The 22,068-nt window shown below is 43.2% G+C and overlaps 1 protein-coding gene across 1 annotated transcript in view; it reads left to right on the top strand.

The window, feature by feature from the left end:
- The first annotated feature begins 1,091 nt into the window (after window positions 1-1,091).
- The window catches only part of LANCL2 (LanC like 2), a 33,906-nt gene continuing 12,929 nt past the window's right edge, over window positions 1,092-22,068 (top strand). The window contains exons 1-5 of the mRNA XM_041425228.1: window positions 1,092-2,008; window positions 12,068-12,185; window positions 17,247-17,454; window positions 19,639-19,786; window positions 20,396-20,542. Of these exons, the coding sequence (XP_041281162.1) occupies window positions 1,808-2,008; window positions 12,068-12,185; window positions 17,247-17,454; window positions 19,639-19,786; window positions 20,396-20,542 (822 nt within the window). The 5' untranslated portion in view covers window positions 1,092-1,807. The remainder of the gene's footprint in view (window positions 2,009-12,067; window positions 12,186-17,246; window positions 17,455-19,638; window positions 19,787-20,395; window positions 20,543-22,068) is intronic.

Raw genomic sequence — 22,068 nt, 5'->3', positions numbered from 1 at the left:
TTCATGTCAGACAGGTTGCTTGGAATTTCTGCTTTGTCATCAGCTTAATTGATAAAAATAAATAAAATGAAGCAAGTATTAATTCAAATTCACATGCTGTGACAAGGTGACAGAAATGTCCCATTTATTCACATGTATATTGCTACAAGCAATTGTAAACTGAAGTCAGTGCCAGGACAGATGTCACCTTAATTTCATCTTACACACTGAATATGTATTTTGATAGCAATAAAATTACCCAATGCATAAAACTAAAGATCAATAAGTCTGCACAGTGCCCAGTTATTGAATTAATGCTTTATGGTCCGTCTGACCTACAATTACTGGCAAAAAGGAACGGCATAGTTGGGAGTAAATATTTAATGGGATAATGAGGTCTCCTGCACCCATATTTTTACACAATGCTGTGTGCAGCGTCTGGCCGGATTGCAGGGTTTCTGACGGATGGCTGTACACAACGATGTTTCAGTACGCAGTATCAATTCCTGAAGGCTATGACTATATCGACAGCACGTACCATTTATTTGTGAATAGAAAAAATTTATCCTCAATGATTGTATAGAGCCCTCTCATCTGGAGCTCTTCTCCTAGCTTAAAGTAGAGGTGTCATAAGACAACGGGCTAAATTTATGGTGACATAGTGCCTTGGCATTCAGCCCCCCCCCCGCTCCAGGACTGGATTCGAGACACAAACGCGCGATTCACACGCGATCCAGACGCTGCTCCTCCCCAGGTGGGATGCGATCCCACCCTCACGTCCGGCCGGCACAGCCGATCGCTCAGGGCCTTCACCGCCCGCCGCCGCCAGCCCCCTCCAGGGCTGTGAGGTTTTCTGATGTCTTTCGCGGGGGCTTGGGGCTGTTTCTCTAGTATGCTTCGCGTTGTTGCAGCAGGCTCCCCACCGGCACGACGGTGAGCGCGGCCAGGCCAACATTACAGCCCGGGGGCGGGCCGAGGGAAGGAGACCACCCCCCTTCTCCCCGGGAGCTGCCTCCTCTCGCCGGCTGAGGGGCGGTCGCCGCCGAGCGGTACGTCCTTCCCTCCCGCCGGGGCTGGCCGGGGACCGGCGCGCCGGTCGCGGGGGCTGCCGGCGGATGAGCGCGGCCCGGCGGCGGCTGCTGATGAGCCGGGCGAAGGAGCTGGTGGCGTACTGCCTGCTCCTGGGGCTGTCCGTGCCCCTCCTGCTGCTGCTGCCGCTCCTCTGAGATGCTCCGGGCGGCGGCTCGCCCCCGCCGCGGGGGGACGGGCGGGAGGAGCCGGCGGCAGCCCCGCTCCGCCGCCCGGCGTGCGGCCGGCGGCAGCGGCAGCCCGAGGCACTGACGCCCGGCGGGGGAGGATGAGGCGCTGGAACGAGCTTTGCAGCCGTGCCACCCAGCCTGCGCCGGCGGGCGGGCTGCCTCTTCCCGCGGGGGGGCTCGGCCGCGGTCCCGGCCGCGCTCTGCCCCTGTATAGGCTGTGATGCCGCCGCGCTCGCCGCTCCCCCGCCTCAGCTGACAGGCACGCCGAGCAGAGCCGCGGCCTCGCAGCTTTCCCTTTCGCCTTCCAAAGTTGGGCTTCGGTGGCTCGGGGTCGGGGCGGCGGCGCCTCCGCCCTGGAGCGGCCCCGATGGGCCCGCGGCCGCAGACCCTGTCACCGCAGCCGCCCTCCTGAGCCAGCCCCCGCGCCCGCGGGACGACCGCTGTAGCCGGGGGCAGCTGTAGCCGGGGGCGGCCGCGGCGCTCGCGTTGCTGCAAAGCCGCGGCTCTGCGGGGCGGAGTGTGTCCCCGCCGGCTCGCCGTGCGGGGAGGCGGGCCGGGGGCCGGCTGAGATGGGAGAGAGCATGTCCAAGAGGTTGAAGCTGCAGCTGGGCGGTGAAGCGGAGATGGAGGAGCGGGCTTTCGTCAACCCCTACCCCGACTACCAGCCCCAGGGAGCCGTGGCAGCCCCCAGCGCGGCGGACGCCCACCGGGACAGGGCGCTGCAGCCGCCGGCGGAGGAGGAGTCCCTTCCCTTCGGCGCCGATGGGAAGGTGAGTCCCGGGTGGCGAGCAGGCGTCGCGTCCCGGATCCCCGGGCCCGGCCTCACCCGTGGGTTGCTCGCTGCCGGCGGCAGCGGCGGCCCAGCAGCGCAGGCGGCCGCGTGTTCCGCCCCGGCGGCGAGGGCGGTGGGGCTGCCCGCGGCCTGCGCGCTGGCCGAGCTCGGGGCGGCTGCCGCGGCCTCGGGGGCGCCCGAGGAGAGGGAGCGGCGGGGTGAACTGAGGGAAGGAGCGGGGGTTCAGCCCGGCAGCAGCGGCTCTTAATTCGGGCTGTTTGTTTTATTCCGGGACCGGAGTGAATGCGGTGTCCCAGCTGGAGGTACTAGGACGCTGTATAACAGAACAGCTATAGCTGCTCTTACCACGGTGGTTTGGCATCTCAGAAGAAGCTGTCAGCACAACTTGCCTGAGTTTCACCAGAGAAAATGCATAAGGGAATGGAAAAGATGAAATTATGCCCATCTAGAAATGGAGAGTCTGTTCTCAGGTGACAGAAACACTCATTAGGTGAAGCTAGAGTGTTCTCACGTGTTTATTTACTGACGTGCACTTTTATAGGTTCAGGTGCACCATGATAGGCACCTGGCAAGTTGGTTCATGCTCGCAGAAGGTCTGCCTGGTAGGACTGGTCACACAAGGTTTGCAGTCTTCCTGCTCTGCTTATCTCCTCGATGCCATGTGCTGCTGTTTGGTATACTATGAGTGTCTTAAGTTTTAAGGAGAGAAGCTGCTCTGGCGTGGCCTGTTAACATGCAGGCTGGATTAATCTGCAGAAGGAATGCCAGAATGTGGGCTTTTTGTCATTTAGCCCCTCTGCAGCCTCATCCTTCAATACTGTGTAGCTTTTGCATGGAAAACACTGCATGGTGACACTGCTACAAGCACAAATGCCTTGAGGGTGGGAAGTTAGCTTCCTAACTCCCTTGATTGTATGCTGGGATGAATAAAGGAAAGCTCTTGATACCAGCTCTGTATTTTTCTGCTTGTGGCAATATGGAATTACTTTGACTTACTGATAGAGTGAGACAAGCATGGTGAAGCTCAACAGTGGGAGGGCCATTCACTCTGACCATTGTAAATACCTGCAGGACACCATCAGCTCACCGTCAGTCCAAGGCAATGAAAGGTTTTACCAAGTTGTTTATAACTGAGGTTTATGAAGTTGTATGTGGCTAAGCAGAGTGCACAAAAGAGAATGGTTTGGGGCTTCAGTGTCTAACAGCTGCAGTTAATTGCAGCTGTCAGAAGCAGAGCATTTGAGAAGGTTTAAAAAGCAAGAGTAGGTTCAAAAGTGAAATCTGCTTTGTTTTATACACAGCTCCCTGGTAGTATGCTGAGTGTTGGTAAAACTATTTTTTTTTCCTTGTGAAAGAGAGGAAGAGAACTGTTATTTCTTTGTTCTTCTGTATCTGGTTTAGTCTATAAAAGTCATCCAAGTATGATGAGTTCAATTATAAAGGCAGAGAGGAGATGGCAGAACTGCTATAGCTATATATTGCTGTTAAATTAGTAAAAAACATACTGAGTCCCTTGTAGGCTGGTCATCTTGTGTACCTGCTTTAAATCCCACACTTCATGTCCATATTTTAAAAGAGAAAATACTCCTTCATTTACTGCTGATCTAGATGGACTAAAGCTTTCTCAAGTGAGACGACCAGAAGAATGGTGAGATATCAAAAGAAGATGAACATCCTTGAAGATGAACACTACATCCTTAGAAGATGAATATCTATACATAGAGTATACTAGCTCTATTGCAGAATAGTTCAACTCTAATTTACTTCAGATTTGATTCTTGAATGAATCCAAATTGAGAGATGTTGTTCTGTGGTGGAACTGAAATGAGTTAGTCAAGAATTTCTAGCCCTGTGTTCACATTAGGAATGCCTCTTATACTCTGCTATGCATGAGAATGGTGTTTCACAGCGCATGCACGTGTTTTTTCCCAGCATCAATGGTGGATGACATTCCTTTATAGAAAGTGACAGTTAGCAGCTATTTGTGCAGGTGTGTTCAGAAAATATGTTAGGGCACCTGAGTAGTCTTGTATTTGATAAAAGGTGGTGTTTGGGCTCTGTTCAGGAAGTTGAAGTGCCTCTGGAAAAAAAAAAAATCTTCTGTACTGCCTTAAAACCATGTAACTACAGCAATTCTGTGCATTTCGTAGGAGAAGGCAGAAGCAAGTGTACATTTTCTTTTGGTTTTGCATCTGCAGAATCTCAGGAGTCATTTTACGTATTCCTGGGCTAGAATATAGCTGTGAGAATATTTATGTGTATTTATATTTTTGAAGTATTTGCATGCTCCTAGTTTTACCCTTTTGTGACCTTTCATGATGGGTACTTTTGGGGTGCATTTGTTGTTGTTGTGATTTTCAGTTTATGTTTTAGTGTTTTATTTTTGCATTTAATGACTCCCGTTCCATCAGAGAAATGTCTTTGCTTGCCTAAAGCCCCAGTGAAGACAAAGCACTTTACACAGTGTAGGAAGTCTGTTCTGTAAACTTCTGTACACAAGCACACACGTTTCCTAAAAATGAGAGCATCTTTCAGAAAGCCTCAGTGCAGTGCATCATGCCTTTCTCTCCCATCTGCTACTGAGTGGAGTGAGGAGTGCTGAGTGACTCACGTAATGACAGCCTGAGGTGTGTGGGGCTCTGCTGTTGTCATGGAAGGCAATGCATTATTAATCCATTTGATTTCTTAGTCTGTCATGATTGCCATCTAAAATTCACCTGGTTGATAAAAGGACAAGAAGCTCTTCAAGGCATTGTCTGCAAGGTGAGACAGTCGGAACAAAAATCTCCATATAGAAGTGTGTGTGGGTAAAGTATTGTTCAGAAGTCTTGAATGTATGGGAGTAGGAGAAGCAGAATTTGAGGTTGCTGATTTGCTTTTTTATAAATAGTCACAGTAAACACTGCCCCTATACGTGTGGGCTCTGCTCATGTAGTTGAAATTCACTTTTTTCATGACTAGATTTCTTCATCATTAAAGTATCATGAACTTAAATTGCTTCTGTAACTTGTCTGAGAAAGCCAAGGTAATAATTTATCAGAAGCATTAATTTAGATTAATAAGAAACATAATTTTAAATATAAACCTTTGTTTAATAAGTGATGTTTAATATTTCAATCAAATATACATTCTTCAGTCTTTTTCCTTTTCATGTGGGCCCCATAGAGATACCTTAGCCTAAAAAGGTACCTATAGATATTATCTCAAAGTTGTCAGTCCAAAACTTTCCAAAATGGAAATGTAGGTGGACAGAGAAGGAAGAGAAATTAATAGACTCATAACAAAGAACACTCCCTAGTTCTTAGTTCCCTAGTGTGGTAGAGAATTACAAAGCTCTAAAGGATTTCCTGGGAAGGAAAAGGATGAGGAGAGCTTGCTCCTGAGGGGTGTTGATGACTTGTTAAAGGATCTATTACCCCCTGTCCTCAGAGCCACTGCAGGCCGTGTGGCTGCATTTATAGTACAGGCAGGTGTGATTTGGGATTCTCCTTCACACTAAGGCCAGTGACATGGGAAAAAAAGGCAGCCTGATACCTGCTCAGCCAGGGGAAGGTGGAAGCTTGGACAATGATCTGCATTTTGTAGTTGTGCAAAAAAAAGAAGCATCCTTGTCATCAAGAAATTAAAACGATCCCAGCCCTTACTTTAAGATTGTCTGAATTTGTTGTGGAAGCACAAGACAGAGGCAAAATTAGATTCAAACTTCATGGATTGGTCACTAGCATGCCCAAACTTTAACTTATTTTTTAGGCAAATTCTTTCTTTTTAGGTTTTTTCCTGACTTGACGTGGTGTTCTAAGAATATTAGAAAAAAGTGGTATGTTCTGAGAAATGTATACAATACCTTATTAGGCTTTGCAGGGGACTTCTTACAGGGAGCCTGTTCAAAGATAATGGTGCTCTTTGGCAAGTACCTATTAGTGGTGATATAGAATATTTACTTAGATTTATCATTTGGGTGATTTAGTAGTGTTTCGTTTCCTAATACTTTCTCAATCTCCTCTTACTTCTGATAATTACTTTATGTGGCTTTCAGTCTTTCTTCTCCTGTAAAATATATTTTTAAATATATATGTATATGGATTTTTGTCATAGCCTCACTTGTCTTCTCCCTTTGTATTTTGGGGTTTTTTTGGTTTGTTTTTTTTTTTTGTTTGTTTGTTTGTTTTTTGATTTTTGTTTTGTTGTTAAAATTTTTTTGGGGTCTCGCTGGGCATTTTAGTTATCTCACTGGGAGCAGTGATTTCTCTTGTGTTCTGGGACTGACTCAGCAACAACTTATACAAGTGGGAATTATACAATTTATTGCACTGGAGGCAAAATTCAACTTCCAAAGCCACTAAATAATTCTTCCCACTTTTTTCCAGAGATGTGGGATGCAATTTCTTTCTGCATTTCTTGAGCTTGTTACTTTTTTTGGCCATTTTCTGGCTTCCCAACTCAGGCATGTGCTGTTTTCATAGGGGACTCTGAAACAAAGTTTGCAGTATTCTCTGTGATTCTTCAGAAGGAAAGTTTGTTTTGCTTTTTGAGAGTCTTGGTCAAAACTGAGCCTGAAAATAAGTCTGTTGTACTTCATTGTCCCTCACTAACTCCTGACAATTGTACACAGCCCGAAAGGAAGAACTCCTGCTTCCTTCCTACAGCACAGGCAGCACTGAACCCTGCTTAGGGCTTTTCTGATGCTTTTGTAGTGAAAGCCTCTCCTGCTATTCAGGAGGTGACCACAGAGTTAAGCCTGTTTGGTTTTAGTCAACCAGTTCTGAATGAAAATACTTCGTAAAATCAAACCCCCAAGTTCTGATTAAATTGTCTCACATCCATCCACTTTTCATCAGTTTCTAGTTTTATCTTGCAAACCTGCATGTTAATGAGTTGTTACTCCAGCTAGTTGTGTGGGCAAGTGCAATAACACATACTTACTTCCTCGTGAAAATAAATTTTATTTGGGTCTAACTGCACTGATCTGCTGTCAAGCTCACTATGTGGAATATAACTGCTCTCTATGCAGATATATTACCTCTGTTGAGGTAACTTAGACAGAATTGGTAGAGGTTTTAGCTTTTTTTTGAGGACCACCTAAAAGTGTCACAGCTGGGCTAGACACTTCTGTGTAGTGACTGACTTTAAAATCATACAACAGACTTTTATTTTCTCAGCTTTCAAGAAGTTGCATGTTGGTGTTAGGCTATCTGGAGAACCAGTGATTTTCAGTATTGCTCTTTTGCTTTATCAGTCTCCATTTCCCAAAACACAGGATATCTGTTAATCATGTTTATTTTTGTTACCAATAATCTGGAGCTTTTTGATGATTCATTGTGATGAGCTAGATCTTTAAGCTTTGGATTTTTGCTGTCTTATAACCAATGAGACATATAACTTCTTTAACACCAATGCATTAGAGACACAGTCTTATTTCTCACATGCCTTAAGTAGTTGTTTCTATAACTTGAATGTTTGACTTTTAACGATGCTTTTCACACCCTTATATCCTCTGAGACAGCGACTGTGTTTAAAGCCTATTTCTAAGCTGGCGTTTGTAGCAGTGTAGGAATTTGCCTACAGCTATTGATTTCTCTCTCTTCCTCCTCTCCCCCTTCTTTTTTTACTTTCTTTTTTTTTAACTTTTTTTCCCCGTTGTCACATGTATAGCCCTAAGTGACAGATCATTGAAAAACAGTGCAATGTATTCTACAGACAGTAATGTTTCAAAGCATTTATTAAGCATGTGGTTTTGCAGAACTGGCATTTGTTTCTGGAGGACCTGTCTGAGAAGTGTCAGAGAACTGTGAGTGTTTCAGAGGCTGAGTGGTGAGCTTCAACAGTATCTGGTATTTTCAGAGAAGGCGCTGCTCTTGGAGCTGTAAGAGTCCTTTGACTTAGGTAAAAATAAAGTAGAACTTGTTCTTCTGTACAAAAAGACTGGTCACCTCCTAGCAGACCTTGCTAGATTCTGCATATAGGATCCTACTGCCTTTTCTTCTTGTCTGCTTTTGGAGGAACTTGTGGAGGTGAGTATAAGAGCTCATCCGGCTTCAATAGACCCATGCTCCAGTGCATGGGTGTGAAACCTGGCTCCCTTACAGTCAGTGGCAAAGTTCCCAATGACTTCTGTACAGCCAGGACTCCTCATTTCAGCAGAACTGTGAGTTTTCCCCTACTACATTCTTCCTCGCCAGTGTCTGTTATGTCCTTTCCGCAATCTTCTATGCAAATTTGGTTTTTGAATGACTTCTTGCTGGAGTACCAACTTCAGCTGTATTTTCTTCTCTTTAAAATACACTTTGGCAAAGACAACACAGCACCATATTATGTGTTCTGTTCTACACATCGCCAACAACAAAGTGAGGTGAAATAAAAGTGTATTTTGCTTTGTTTGGGAGGTAGCACTGTGTGTATAGGTCATCTCCTTTCTACTTCTGCGAATCAGTTGCTTACTTCTGCAGTCTGGTTTTGCATGTAGCATCTGTCCCCAAAAACATGATGTATTAAAATAGGGTTAAGAGCAAGATGGTTGTTTTGGGAACTGGTTGTAGCAAGAAAGATTGGTACATTGACAACTTGCGAGGAAGCTCTGAGCTCAGGTCTCCATTGCCCTGCTATGGCTCTGCACAAGTTTTTAGCATAGATGTCATGAGCAAGTAAATGCCAGGAGCACATGGGTATCTAAATGTCTTTGATAATTGCAAATGAGATTACTTATCCCATGTCTGTCAAACCAGAGTCTTACTTTTAATGACAAAAAGGAGTGCCATGAGGCCTCAGGGTTATATTGTCAGACTTATATCAGCAATGTCATATTTGGTCCAAATGCGCACGCAAGACTCTAAAGTTACAGACTTCTCTTACCTACCAGAAATCATGATACACAATACATACTTAGCAGCTGCTTATTGCGTCATCTGCTCCTGCTTCTGGTTTGTTTTAACGCCATGGCTGTAAAGCTGGATATGGCTGCAATGGTCAGTAAGAACTGGTATGTTATTGTAATGTTGACTGCAAGTGAAATCTTTGGGGGTTTTAGGAGATTTTTTTATTTGCATAATGATATAAATTTTATAAATATATAATTATTTATACATATATAAAAATACAAATTTTATAAAAATATTTTATAATAAGAGAATCACAGAATATTTTGTGTCGGAATGGACCTATAACAACCATTGAGTCCGACTCTTAAGTGAATGGCCCATATGGGGATCAAACCCATGTCCTTGGTGTTATTAGCACTGTGCTCTAATGTAGGTGTGTAGTTCTAGTGCTGAATTTACAGAAGAAGATGAGTTAAATTCTCTTTAGAAACCCTACAAATGAAAGAAGGCAGATAGGGGAGATGTGTTGCTAACAAGGACAGCATAATTTAAACATCTTATGATTAGTGCTAAAGGTGAGTGATGTTACATAAGTACTTATGTTCCTTACATTTTTGTTGGCTTTGGAAGACTTTGTATTGGGATGTAGCTTTGCCTGCTGTCTCACTGCAATGGAAAAAGTGATATGGTTCAAATAAATAACAAAACTATTAATTTCCAAACCAAGCTGCTTCATTTTTTCTGCATTACTTTTATGCTGATGATGAGCCTTTTTAGTTACCATAACCAATAGGGCACAAGGCTCTATTTGGTATAATGAGGAATGAGCTCTTTTTTTGTGTTTTGACAATATACACTTGAGCAGTGTTTGGGATGATAATGGTTGTTCTTTCTGCAGCAGCAGAGGAGTAATGCAGCAGTTGAATTCCTGGAGAGAGCCTTTTCTAATTAAAGATAGTCTTCAGCTCCTGCTATCACCCAGTCTGTTGGGAACCAGAAGTAAATGTGTAAATGTGCCACTAGATGTCAGAGATCAGGCTTTCTGGTGTTTGTTTGTCCCTACTGGAATAACAAGTCACCTGCAGCAAAGGCTGAATGCCAGCTGGAAACATCCTCTTGAGATGAATGTGCTTCTGATGAAAATCAGTCTGTGCTCCACACAAGTGTGCATGTTATGCTCAGTTGTAATGCTGCCCCAAGATTCCTTGAAGGAAGCTTTTAAATCTTCTAAAGCCACCTTTCAACATTCATTTCTTCATGTAATTGATTTATTCTAGTGCATGTAAGCATCTGTTACAAGCTTATAAGGGAATCTTATAAAATGATCAGTGACAGTGCTTGCTTGTGAAAGCTTCAGAGCAACCAGAAAAAAAGGGAGAAGTGGATAGCTGGGGAAAACTTTGTTGCCACTTATAACCTATTCACACTGAAATAAGTTTGGGAGTAGCTTTGTTTGGACTTACAGATAATTATAAAAATATTAATAAAAATATCCTTTAATCTGTGTTTTTCCAAGCACTAAACCAAGACAAGTAAGTTCCAATTCAGTTTCTAGAGGGAGGAATTACCAACCTGAGCTAAATTATTTGTATGGGACTGAGATTTTAATGCAGAACCCAGGTGTTCTGATGTCCTAATATTCCCCTCCTACCTCTAAGCTTATCCTACCTCTAAGTATATTTGGTGTTTGATATAAAATATCCTGATTTGGTAACAGCAGGTGTATTGTCAGAACAAAAAGATAACCAGCATGCTTGTGATGTGCAGTAGGTAAATAAATGGGGAGTCTGAAACCTTAGTTCGCTCTTGTCAGATAAGCTGAGCTCTATGCCTGGATGCATCCACGTGAATATCCTCATGCTGTTTCACCATATGCCTTAGCATCAACATAGCTGTCTTTTGAAGGAGAGAAGCCCTGCCCTTGAGGACAGTTTTCCTTTGTGTTGAGACCTCACTGAACTAGTTGATGGTGGTGGTGATGTGGATGCATGGTACAGATTCCTAAAAAAGTGCTTAACACCACCTATTAAGGCAGAAGAGTAACAGGCTTCAGATGCCTACTGTGTTTGGTTGTTATTTCTAGAGATATTGGAGAAGGTTAATTTGTCTCTAGCTTATTTCTAGAATGATATGTGTTCAGTGTGAGACATAATGGCACAATTTCCTTCTCCCTTCCTATCCTATCATGGGTATCCTTAAATGGATTTGAACTATTCACCCTGAAGATTTCTGGTGTGGCAGAAACCTTGTGCAATTCCTAAATCTTTGATTTCTGAATCTGTTGGATGGATGTTTGAAATCACTGATTTTTATTTGAAGTTCCACTCTGAGTAAGAGTACAAAATGTGGTACACCTTGAGTAATTGGTTGCATGGTGGTATCCAGGACCTGTAATTTATCCAAACCCCACACTTTTGGGATGGGCTGTAGTCAAGCAAGAACTTACTGTACTGTTGTGCTAATTTCCATGGCTTTAAGGAGTAATCAGTAACATATCTTCCCTAAAAGTTGCATAGTGAGAGAGAAATGTTGGAAAGGGTAAAGTAACCTCTGTTATATATCATGTATTTCATCTATATAAACATTTTTTGGTCAAAACTAATAGTAAGCAGTGTGTAAAATCAAAGACTTGTTTCTTTGCCTTCGTGCCTGAGCTGAAGATGCTGAGCTGCTTCTGCTCATCTTCTTTGGCTTGATTATCTTCAGTATTCTGTGCAAAAAGACTGGTCACCTCATACATTTCTTTTCCTTGGGCTATTTCCTGCTCTGTAGTGCTACAAAGGGTGTGCAGGGTCCTTGTGATAAGAGCAAGCACCTATAACATGGGGCTTGTGCTGTTTGTCCATAACATGGTCTTGGCACCAAGACCCTGATTAGAATTACATCCTGTCACAGTGTCCATAGCTCCTCTTTGTGTGACTTTATAGAATGCACGGGTAATTTTTGTCTAATGTAGATGCTCGTAACTGACCCTAAAATGTAGTCAGAATGCATTTACATGAGACACACATAAGATGAACCGCTTTGATGCTGCTGATTGCTGTATTTGTTATTTATTTCCTAGGGTGTTGTTTTTTGTTGTTTTTTTTTTTTTTTTTTTTTTTTTTTTTAAATTTGTTTTGGTTTGGTTTGATTTTCTTCCCAAAAAAGAAAGTGGAGCAGGCACTTTGCATTCTTTAATTTGTTTCTTTTCTGGCTTGTTCCCTGTCTCCTGCTTTCAGGTCAATGCTCGGTTCTCAAAACGGATCCAGGCAAAAATCAAAGACCTTCTGCAACAAATGGAGGAAGGGCTGAAGACGGCAGATCCACATGACTGCTCTGCCTATACTGGCTGGACTGGTGAGAAAGCTAGAATTTGAATGAAATGTATTTGTTAAATGGTGTAGTTGGATTTATGCGCAGGAGGTTCTGGTATTCTCATAGGAGTGGCAGAAATACTCTGTTACGGGCATTTTTGTGAGTTGGTTTTTCTTTTAAGTCTGGAGCCTTGGTCACTACTGTCTGTAACTTGCATTGGTTTCAGCAGACAAAGATACAGAATGATAATTGGCTTTTGTATATGGAGATCATTGCTTTGCAAAAGAATGGATTTTCTAAGGCTGCTCTTTTACCTTACCGCTTGTTTCTTTAAATTTGCTTTTAAAAATGAGTTATTTTTCACCTTTTTGTGTTCAACAGGCTATTAGCAGTTTCCTAATGGTAACAGCTTTTCTAATCACTGGAGTAGATAGGGGAAATTTGTTCTGTGGCCAGGAGCTTGGAGCCTTCAAATCTGGAATTTGGGTAATTTGTTCTGTCTGTACAAAAAATGGTAAAATGATTCAGTGAGGAGGGGGAGTGTAGAGTCTTGGTTGCAAGACTGTGAAGATCATGAAGAAAATTGGGCATGTGCAGGTGATGGTTATTGCTGGGGACCATTTTTTGTTTAGCATTGCATCACTGATGCTGTCCATGATGAGCCCTTCTAATTGGTGTGATTTAGTTCCACCTGGCAACTAAATACCACACAGCCCAGCACCCTGCTCCTCCTACATCCCCTCATAGTTGCATAGGGAGGGGATTTGAAAAAAAAGAAAATCCATTGGCTGAGATAAGAACAGTTTAATAATTGAAATAAAATAAAAGAAATTAATAATAGTAATGGAACCAACAATAATAATTACAATTGTAATGACAAGGGGAGAAGGATAAAATGCGAGAAAAATGAGTGGTGCAGAATGCCTTTGCTCACCTCCTGCTCACCGAATTGCAGCCCATGCCTGAGCAGTGATTGGTGGCTTCCTGCCAGCTCCTCTCAGTTTATGTACCCAGCATGATGTCCTATGGTAGGGGGATATCCCTTTGGCCAGTTCGTCGCAGTTGTCCTGGCCGTGATTCCTCCCAGCATCTTGTGCACCAGCTCCCTGGCAGAGCATGGAAAACTGAAAAGTCTGTGACTTAGGGTAGGCACTGCTCAGCAACACCTAAACCATCAGTGTGCTATCAGTGTTATTCTCACACTAAATCCAAGCCACAGCACTGTAGCTACAGAGAAGAAAATTAACTATATCCCAGCTGAAACCATGACACTGATCCTTTAGGCAGAGCCTACAGTTTTCTTGTCTGATGTGGCCACTGTTCTTCAAGTTGCCAGGGCATGTCCATCTAGGCCTGTTAAATGTGACTTTGCTGGATAGAATGGCATATTCTGTTCCTGCTCTTCTAACTCAAACTTCAGGCATACTTAAACTTTTAGCACCACATATTTGAAATGTGCCCTGAGGAGATCTATTCTTTTATCTCTATGTCGTGATGGGGGAGTAGCATGGAAAGGCTCTCCAGCCTTCATCCATCCTTAGGCTTAAATCTGGCAATTAAAGGGTAAAATTTCTTTGCTTTCTTCTTGATGTTTTGGTACAGATGGTGCTGTGGGTGGATGGGTGGGGAACTTTTAGACAACTCAGGCTTAAAAGATAGGCGTGTTTCAGGGTCTGAAAGTGACTGGCTGCTGAGTGTGTGCAGATCTCCAGTGGTGGGCTTTCTTGTGCTGACAGTACAGAATGGCTCCTGGGGAGCTGTGTTCTGGCACAGTGACTGGCAGCTGAAATTATGGCTGATAAACCAGAGCATACTGAAAATGAGTCATAAAGTAAAAGTAACACAGCCATCATTAGCTGAAACAGGAATATAGATGAACAAGTGACGTTGTCTAACAAGTGTGGGATTTTTCCATCCTGTGGAAGGATTGCCATTTACATCTATTCCAAGCTGTTAACTTCTTTCAAGGCTCCTGTGGATATGGTTCTGAATAAAAGTATTTAAATGATCTGGTTTTTAAAATACTTAATGCAGATACTTTTTCTCCAAACTTGCTCTTTGCTGCGTTTTGCTAGTGTGCAAATCAGAAGGTAAAAGTAGTGCTGTAAACAACTGCCCTGCTTTTTATGTACCAGGTCTAGACAAGTCTCATTGACAGTGCAGTCATGAGCATTGGCTTGCAATTTGTGAAACATCTTTAAAATCTTGGAACACCTGCTGTTGGCATGCAGCAGTCATGGGACACATGAAAGAGTGCATCTTACTTATGCAAGTACTTTTTTACATGCCAGACCTCTTGGAGGAACCATTAGTGTTGCGCTGAGAAACATGAGGAAGGATGAGATGAACTGGACTTCATGGCTACATTTCCAATCATCCTTTGGTCACATCAAGATATTTACACATTTGTTGCAGCATTAAAAAATGGTTCCACAAATCCCTGTAAATAGCCCACCGGTTCCCATGATGTTGAACTGGGCTACCCAAGCTCTGCAGCTTTCTTCATAGATTCACCAGAAGGGCTCACTCAGAGGCTGCCCAGGGAACACGTGAGGATGTACCAGCACTCTTGTGCTGCTGTTGTTCTGGTACTACTGAGGTAGCCTCTCTGTGAGCTAAGTGGGCCTTGTGTGCACTCAGCTTTGGATGAGGCTCAGGAGAGTGTTCTCTCCATTCAGAAATGGGTTTGAGTTACAGTGTAGTCTGGAGATAAATTATTTACTTCTGCATGTGTATGGATGCAGTTGGCCAATAGACATCCACTTGGATAGATGGATTTGTTTCACTTCCTTCAGCCTACATTGTTATTTCTAAGGTTTTGGTTTGTTTTCATGGAAAACTATGTAATGAGTTCAGTGGAGTGAAGCTTGATAGTACCTTCTGGCATTCTTAGAGCCCTGATTTGACTTCTGGCTTTTACAAACCTGCTTGACTTGTACAAGCTTGTAATCTTGTTGTGAAATACTTTTAGGGGTTATGAAGATCTTGGCAACTTGAATCCAAAAACTCATCAAAAGATCCTTTTACAAATCAAATGGGAAATCACTTCTTGCGTATAATAGATGAGTATTGTACAGTTAGTATACTCAGTCACGCATGTGCTTATTAACTCAAAATTTTGAATCTTCAGTGTGGGAACCCAGGGCACAGGGAATATTTCTCTGTCTACTCTGAGGGGTCCTGACCCCGAGAAGTGCACTGGCTCTGACCTTTGCCCATGGAGAAAGCTTAGAAGACTTCGAGATAGACTAGAGTCTACAAGAGTGTGAAATATATAGTAGAGAATAGTGTAGTTTGTCACAGGGTGAAAAATGTAGGGTTCAGGATTTTTTAATATGGAGGCAAGATAGAGGTCATTGGGCATTGTCCTGAGCTGCTTCTTCTTCATCCACTCCATTTTCTGCAGTGTTGGTGGCACAGGGTGATTGGTCAAGGAAAGCCGCAGTGCAGAGGTTACATGGATAGACAGGGGGTGAGTTATTGGTAGAAAGGTAGAAATAAAGTACGTTTTAAAGAGTTAATTGGATGAAACAGCTTTAAAAGACCTTGAAACTATACATCTTGTAGCCATTTTGCGGTGTTACCCTGCGCGCTATCTGGTGCAGACGGCATGCCGACTTTCTGATAAGATAACAATAAAACAACTATCTGAAGACCCATGCGTCTCTCAGTCCTGACACAGAACTGCTACAGGAGGGTTTCCCCCTTCAGGGGAGCCTTCTGAGGGGCCCAATGAGAGGGGCCAAAACCAATGTTCAGTGATCTCTTTGTATAGTGGGTTGATGCCAGCTGAATGCAGGGCACCCATAAGCCTCTCTCTCACTCCCTTCCACAGGGAACAGAAAAATATAACGAAGGCTTCATGGGTTGAGATAAGGACCAGGAGAGATCACTCACCAAATACCATCATGGGCAAAACAGACTAGCATTAAAGACATTAATTGAATTTATTTCTAACAAAATCAGAACAGATAGTGAGAAGTAAAATAAGACCTTCAAAACACCTCCTTCCCAGCTCTCCCTTCTTCCCAGCTTTACATCCTCCCCCAGTGGCACAGAGAGATAGGGAATGGTGGTTATGGTCAGTTCGTCACCCGTGGTTTCACCCACTGCTCAGGAAGAAGAGTCATTCCCCTTCTCCTCCATGGGTGTCCCTCCTACAAGAGACAGTTCTCCATGAACTTCTCTGGTGTGAGTCCATCTGACGAGCAACAGCTCTCTGCAAACCTGCAGCTTGGGTCACTCCTCCATGGGGTGGAATCCTTCAAGCACAAGCTGCTCCAATGTGGGCTCCTCTCTCCTCAGGGGTTACAGCCTCCTTCCAATAGGTCACGGCCTCATCTTAGACATCTACCTGCTTTGGCGTGCTCCATGAATCTTCTCCAGGGGCTGCAGATGAATGTCTGCATCCCCATGGTCTTCCATGGGCTGCAGGGGTACAGCTGCCTCACTATGATCTGCACCATGGCCTGCAGAGGAACCTCAGCTCCAGTGCCTGGAGCACCTCCTCCCTTCTTCTTCACTGACCCTGGTGTCTGCAGAGTTTTTCCTTTCACATGTTCCTACTCCAGTCTTCTCTGGCCACAACTACAGCTGCACAATAGCTTTTTTTCCTCTTCTTCCTAAATCTGTTATTACAGAAGCATTACCACTATTTCTAATTTGCTCAGCCTTCACCGGTGACACAGCAGCCTTTGGAGCTACCAGGGAATGGTTCTGCCAGACATGGAGGAAGCTTCCAGCAGTTTCTCACAGAAGTCTGTAGTCCCCCACTACCAATGCCTGGCTATGGAAACCCAATACAGTGTGCCAAGTATTGAGGCCTAGTCATGAGCTTTCTTCCTTTTTTTCGGAAATTGAGACTCTACCATTGGGCTTCAGTCCGATAATTTTTATTTTTCCCACGATCCTATTGAAGTGTCTTCCAAATAGTGGCCCAGTGCCTTCACACTGCATAAGCTAGGACCCTTGACTGACCTGTTTTTATGGACAAAATACCTATTCACGTGTGAGTTACTGGTTCAGAGGCACCAAAGAGAGGAATATGATACACTTAGAAAGAAAAGTAAGTGAAACTCTCTCTTTTTCATGTGTTCATTTCAGGTATTGCCCTCTTATATCTACAACTATACCGTGTCACGAAAAACCAGAGCCACTTGCAGCGATCTCTTGATTACGTGAAGAGAATCCTTCGCAATCTGAATGGCAGAAGAGTTACTTTCCTCTGTGGTGATGCTGGGCCATTGGCAGTGGGTGCAGTGGTTTACCACAAGCTGAAAAACAGCAGTGAATCTCAAGAATGTGTTGCCAAGTAAGTGGTTAATGGTGGGAAATGCCCTTCATTTGTAGAGAGCATTGGTTCAGTAACTTTGCAAGTGAAATTTTAGAGGACGCGGTTAAAGAATGGACAATTTCTCTCCTGATAAGTTTTCAGTACAAGAATACAAAATAGGCTTTATCTTTATTAAAGCTGGCTTGCACTTGATTCGTATTTAGTGGGTTATCTTGAGTCCTCTGTTGCTGTTAGGACAGGATGTCCTGGGCATATCTGTAGTGCACGCGCGTTCTGATTTTGTCACACTGAAGTGACATTTAACAAAAGCCACAGTCCTGTCATGGGTAATATGTAGTGCTTGTGCAATATGTGATGCTTTCTGTAAAGAGTGGGTCTTAGTGGGTTTTGTAGATTCATTAGAAAATGTGTACTGCAGGATCTGGATGCAGGCAGACAAAATCACGGTGTATCAGATTGATATGTAAAAAAAATTAATATAACAAAGGAAGTATTTGCAGGAGCAGATTTGTAAAGGCAAAGAATTTAATTAGGTCAGAGCATATGAAGGGTGGCCTGAAAAAATTCCAACCCCTTTTCAAAGTAATCTAAATGGAGCAAATGTCTCAAGAAATCCCATTTAGATGTAGCTTCATTAGAGAGCTGACTGTGCCTTTGCTGCTACAGAGTTGATTGGTATCCCAGCAAGGGCTGGAAACCCTATAACCCTGTGGGGTTTGCATTCAGCACCACAGTCCATCTGATAGCTGTCCAGCAGCACACCTCAGGCTGGCAGAATTTGCAACGAGGCTTGTGGCCTCATCTCCATTCTAGTTTGTTTGGAAATGTAATTGGTCTCTTTCTAATGACTCTTTCCTAGTGTGATTAACCTCTGCTGCTGTTCCTGAATGAATATTTCAGTTTTGAAGTGAGTTTTAGGTTTGGGGTTTTTGCTTTTACAACTGGCAGTAAGCTTGGGCATGTCATTTTGAATGCAGATCAGAAAGCAGTGTTGCTTGCTGTAAGGCAAAAAGCATGAGTATAGTAAAATGAGAATAGCAGTAAATCTTCTAGTGTTGCCTCTCCTTGGAAAGTAATTTCTATGAGGAGTAGTGAAAAGGAGTTTAGTTTGATTATGTATGTTATAACTTTTTTGTTTGTAAATATATACGTGACACCAGCTGAGTGGTACGTTGCAGATGTCAAAATCTAATCTATGATTTCACTTTTAACTTTTTACCTTGTCCAGTTGTATGAGTTCAACATAAAACTTAATTGTGGACAATTTAGAAGAATAATTTAATTCTAAACCCAAAGCATAGTTCTGAGAAAGGAGATATAAAACTGGGGTTTTTTTAGTAGCTTTTCTCTAGTATTAAGGAGGGACAGTGTAAACACATGATTGAGGTCAGTGGTTTTGCTATGGCCTGATATTAATGCTAACATTTCTCCTGAGAAATAATATCTGGGAGAATCTGGGAATTGAATTTGGTCTTAATCCAGATTGTTATTACCCCTCCCCCAATTTAAAATGTGTTCATCACCATGATTTCCTCTAAATATCAATTTAATCAAAAAAGATAGGAAGAGACAGGGAGGGAGTGGCCATAAAACAAATCTCTGATCCGTCTCAGTGCTAATACAGACTGATAGAGTATTAGCAGAGAGTCATTCTGGAGAAAATGAGTTACCATGGCCAGTGCTTCTTGTTTCTTGTTTTTTCACTGCTAAAGGCAAGCAGTTTGTGCATTATAGCAGTGTCCTTTTCAAAACTGAGGTGCTAAATGTTTGAGACAATGTGTTTTCTTAGGAGAGGGAATGACGTATAGTGGCACTGGAGTTTTTTGAGTGTTTTTTTCCCTCTTAAACATGTACAATTAAGCATTCCTCACTTTGGTGAAATTCTCAGAGGCTCCAGGAGGTTTCTCTCTTTGCTGGAGTAGCTCTCTGGGCTTCTCAGTCTCCTGCCCTGCATCTCTTTCTGTCTGCACAGAATCCTGACAGCTGTGCTGATACTGACCTGGCTCTGGCTCAGTTTCCCATCTCAAAGATGGCAGGCGTGCAGAGCTCCTGCCTGTAAACCCAGCAGCCAGCTGGACTGGGAGTGATTGAAGGGGGTTGGTGAGGCTTCACCATTTGCTCTGCTTCTGGTTGGATTGGTGGCTTGTACAAGGCAGTGTGGTCACTACAGAAGATTCTCCCCACCTTCCTTGTCTGATGCAGGTTGTTGCAACTCCAAAGGACAGTCATCAGCACAGATTCTGAACTTCCAGATGAGCTGCTCTATGGCAGAGCAGGTTACCTGTATGCCTTGCTGTACCTGAACACTGAAATCGGTCCAGACACTGTCCCACAGTCTGTTATCAAAGAGGTAAGACACTTTTTTCTCTCCAGCATCACAGTATCACTGAGGTTGAACTGGGATCACTCTCATACATATTTCGAGGAGTTTAAGAGAGGAGTGCTGGAGGAGAAGAGGGACCTAGATCTGGAAACCCAGTCTCATCTGTCCATCCAATCTCTTCCCTCTTTCCCTGCTGCCCAGCTGGGGCTGGGACAGGCCAGTGTGGGTGGGTCTGTGTCCAGCCAAGGAAATAAGTTAATATGTAACTAGTTTTGGCCAGGTGAGACATTATTACCAAAAAACCTTAAGACAGAAGTGTCAAAGTATTTTAAGTTAGAAAAAAGGAAACTTAGCGTGGGGAACATGCATGAATGTTTTGTAGATACCAGAACCAGAGAAGCCAGGGCTGAAAAAAAGTAATTAGAAATATTGATAGATTAAATTTCTACTCTTAAAATGAAATTGATCTCATCCTTAAGGAAAACACCTTTCTCACTCAGCATTCAAATCCAAATGAATTGAATATTGTTGTCCTACCACTGCATTGTGGCTTACTGTTTGTTGTGGGTTTAGTCATGCAGAAGCAAAACCCTCTGAATTAAAGAAAGCAACATCAGGGTGTGTTCTTTTTTTTAGGTAATAGATGCTATTATTGAGTCAGGGAAAAACTTCTCGAAGGAGGAGCGGAAAACAGACCGTTGTCCTCTGCTGTACCAGTGGCACAGGAAGCAGTATGTTGGAGCAGCCCATGGAGTGGCTGGGATCTATTACATGCTCATGCAGGTAAGAGCATCTTCTGTTGGCTGGGGTGAAGTAGCAGTGATTTTTTGATCAGAGGGATCTTATTTTCAGCTTTCATGCATGTGCAGTGTTGTGCTGGATCAGGGTCTCACAGTCTGGTGTTAGGCTGCAGCACAGAACTGTGCAGAGGTGCTACCTAAGGGTTTGATAGCAGAAGAAATCTGTGACTAGGGTATGATCACATGAATTAACTCTTGAGCTGTGGTTCAGAGCACCAGCTTTTCAAGATCTGGTTTCTTGTCCTCAGCAAAGACAGTGAAGTGCTTTCTCTTATCTTCATACTTACTTCTTCTGGTGTTGCAGTTAGAACAGCTAAAAATTCACTTACTCACTATCCATCACTCTTCAATTTTTTGCTATTTTTAAATGATTGCACCACTGATGCCTCCTGTCCTCTATGCCCTTCCTCTGTTCTCTAGTGATTTTTCCCCCCCACTGTTTTGGTGATTTTGGAAGATTATCCATAATCACATATTAGTCTTCAGTATGCTTTTATTATTTAGATGTTTTTCTTCTTCCTTAGCTCCCCTGTTTCTCACACAAAAGTATTTAGTTGTGAAGATGATCATAATCTTTAGTTGTAAAGGGGTCATAAATACACTAAAGAACTAAAGATGTTCTTTAGTGTATTTATGACCCCTTCTGTCCTCTCCCTGTTTTCCTTAGTGAGATTCCTGTCTTCAGCAAACCTTCTCTTTCCCATACTTAAATCAATTCCCCCCTGCCCTGAGATTTGCAATAGGATTATGATTATTTCTGTTCTACATTCTGGGAAAAGAGCCTCAAGATTCATTATAGAAAATTGTCATAGAGCTGTAAAACTTTATTGCACCTGTTTCTGGTTTTTGAAGGTGCTGCTGCCAGTCTGTACATCTTTGTAAATACCAATTTCCTTGCCAGCTCATGCAGAAAGAGTTTTCTTCAGGCAAATGGAAGAACTGTACCTCCTCACAGTCTGCAGCTGTGTACAAATGTACACTGCAGAAGTGATTGAGCTGGTATTTGGTGCTGCCACTGCTCAGCTATTCCTTGCTTAGAAAAAATGCTGCATTTCAGATTACCTTTCACCACTTCCACCAGCAGTTCTGGTTAAACCAGCTGACTTTGCTATAGAAATAGCTACTGCTCTGCTACCTGGGGTGTGCTTAACTTTACTACACCCATTTTCTGCAGTGACCATCCTACTGGGGCCTCAGGCTGCTCTGATTTACCGTGCTCCTATCTTTACCTACTGCTTTCTTCAACAAGGTTGTCCACCCTCTTCTGCTTCCTTCAGCTTTTTGGCTTATATTTTTCTTTCCCTAGTAGTGCTAGATTTTCAGAAAAACATCTAGTCTTCTAAAGAAGGCTCTTTAAAGGCTCCATCCTTCTTTTACTATTTAAGGCTGATAGCAGAAATCATTGCACAGTGCTTTTTGGTTTGAGCAGAAGCTACTCTGTCTACATGTTAAAATCCTAGTTATTTTCCTTTACATATAATTGCTGCTTTTAAGAATTACCAGAAAGCC

Source organism: Onychostruthus taczanowskii, unplaced genomic scaffold, assembly GCF_017590055.1.
Source record: "Onychostruthus taczanowskii isolate IOZ18803 unplaced genomic scaffold, ASM1759005v1 scaffold88, whole genome shotgun sequence".
NCBI classification, from domain to species: domain Eukaryota; kingdom Metazoa; phylum Chordata; class Aves; order Passeriformes; family Passeridae; genus Onychostruthus; species Onychostruthus taczanowskii.
The sequence above is the reverse complement of the archived record's forward strand: the minus strand, read 5'-3'. Positions and strand labels throughout refer to the sequence as shown.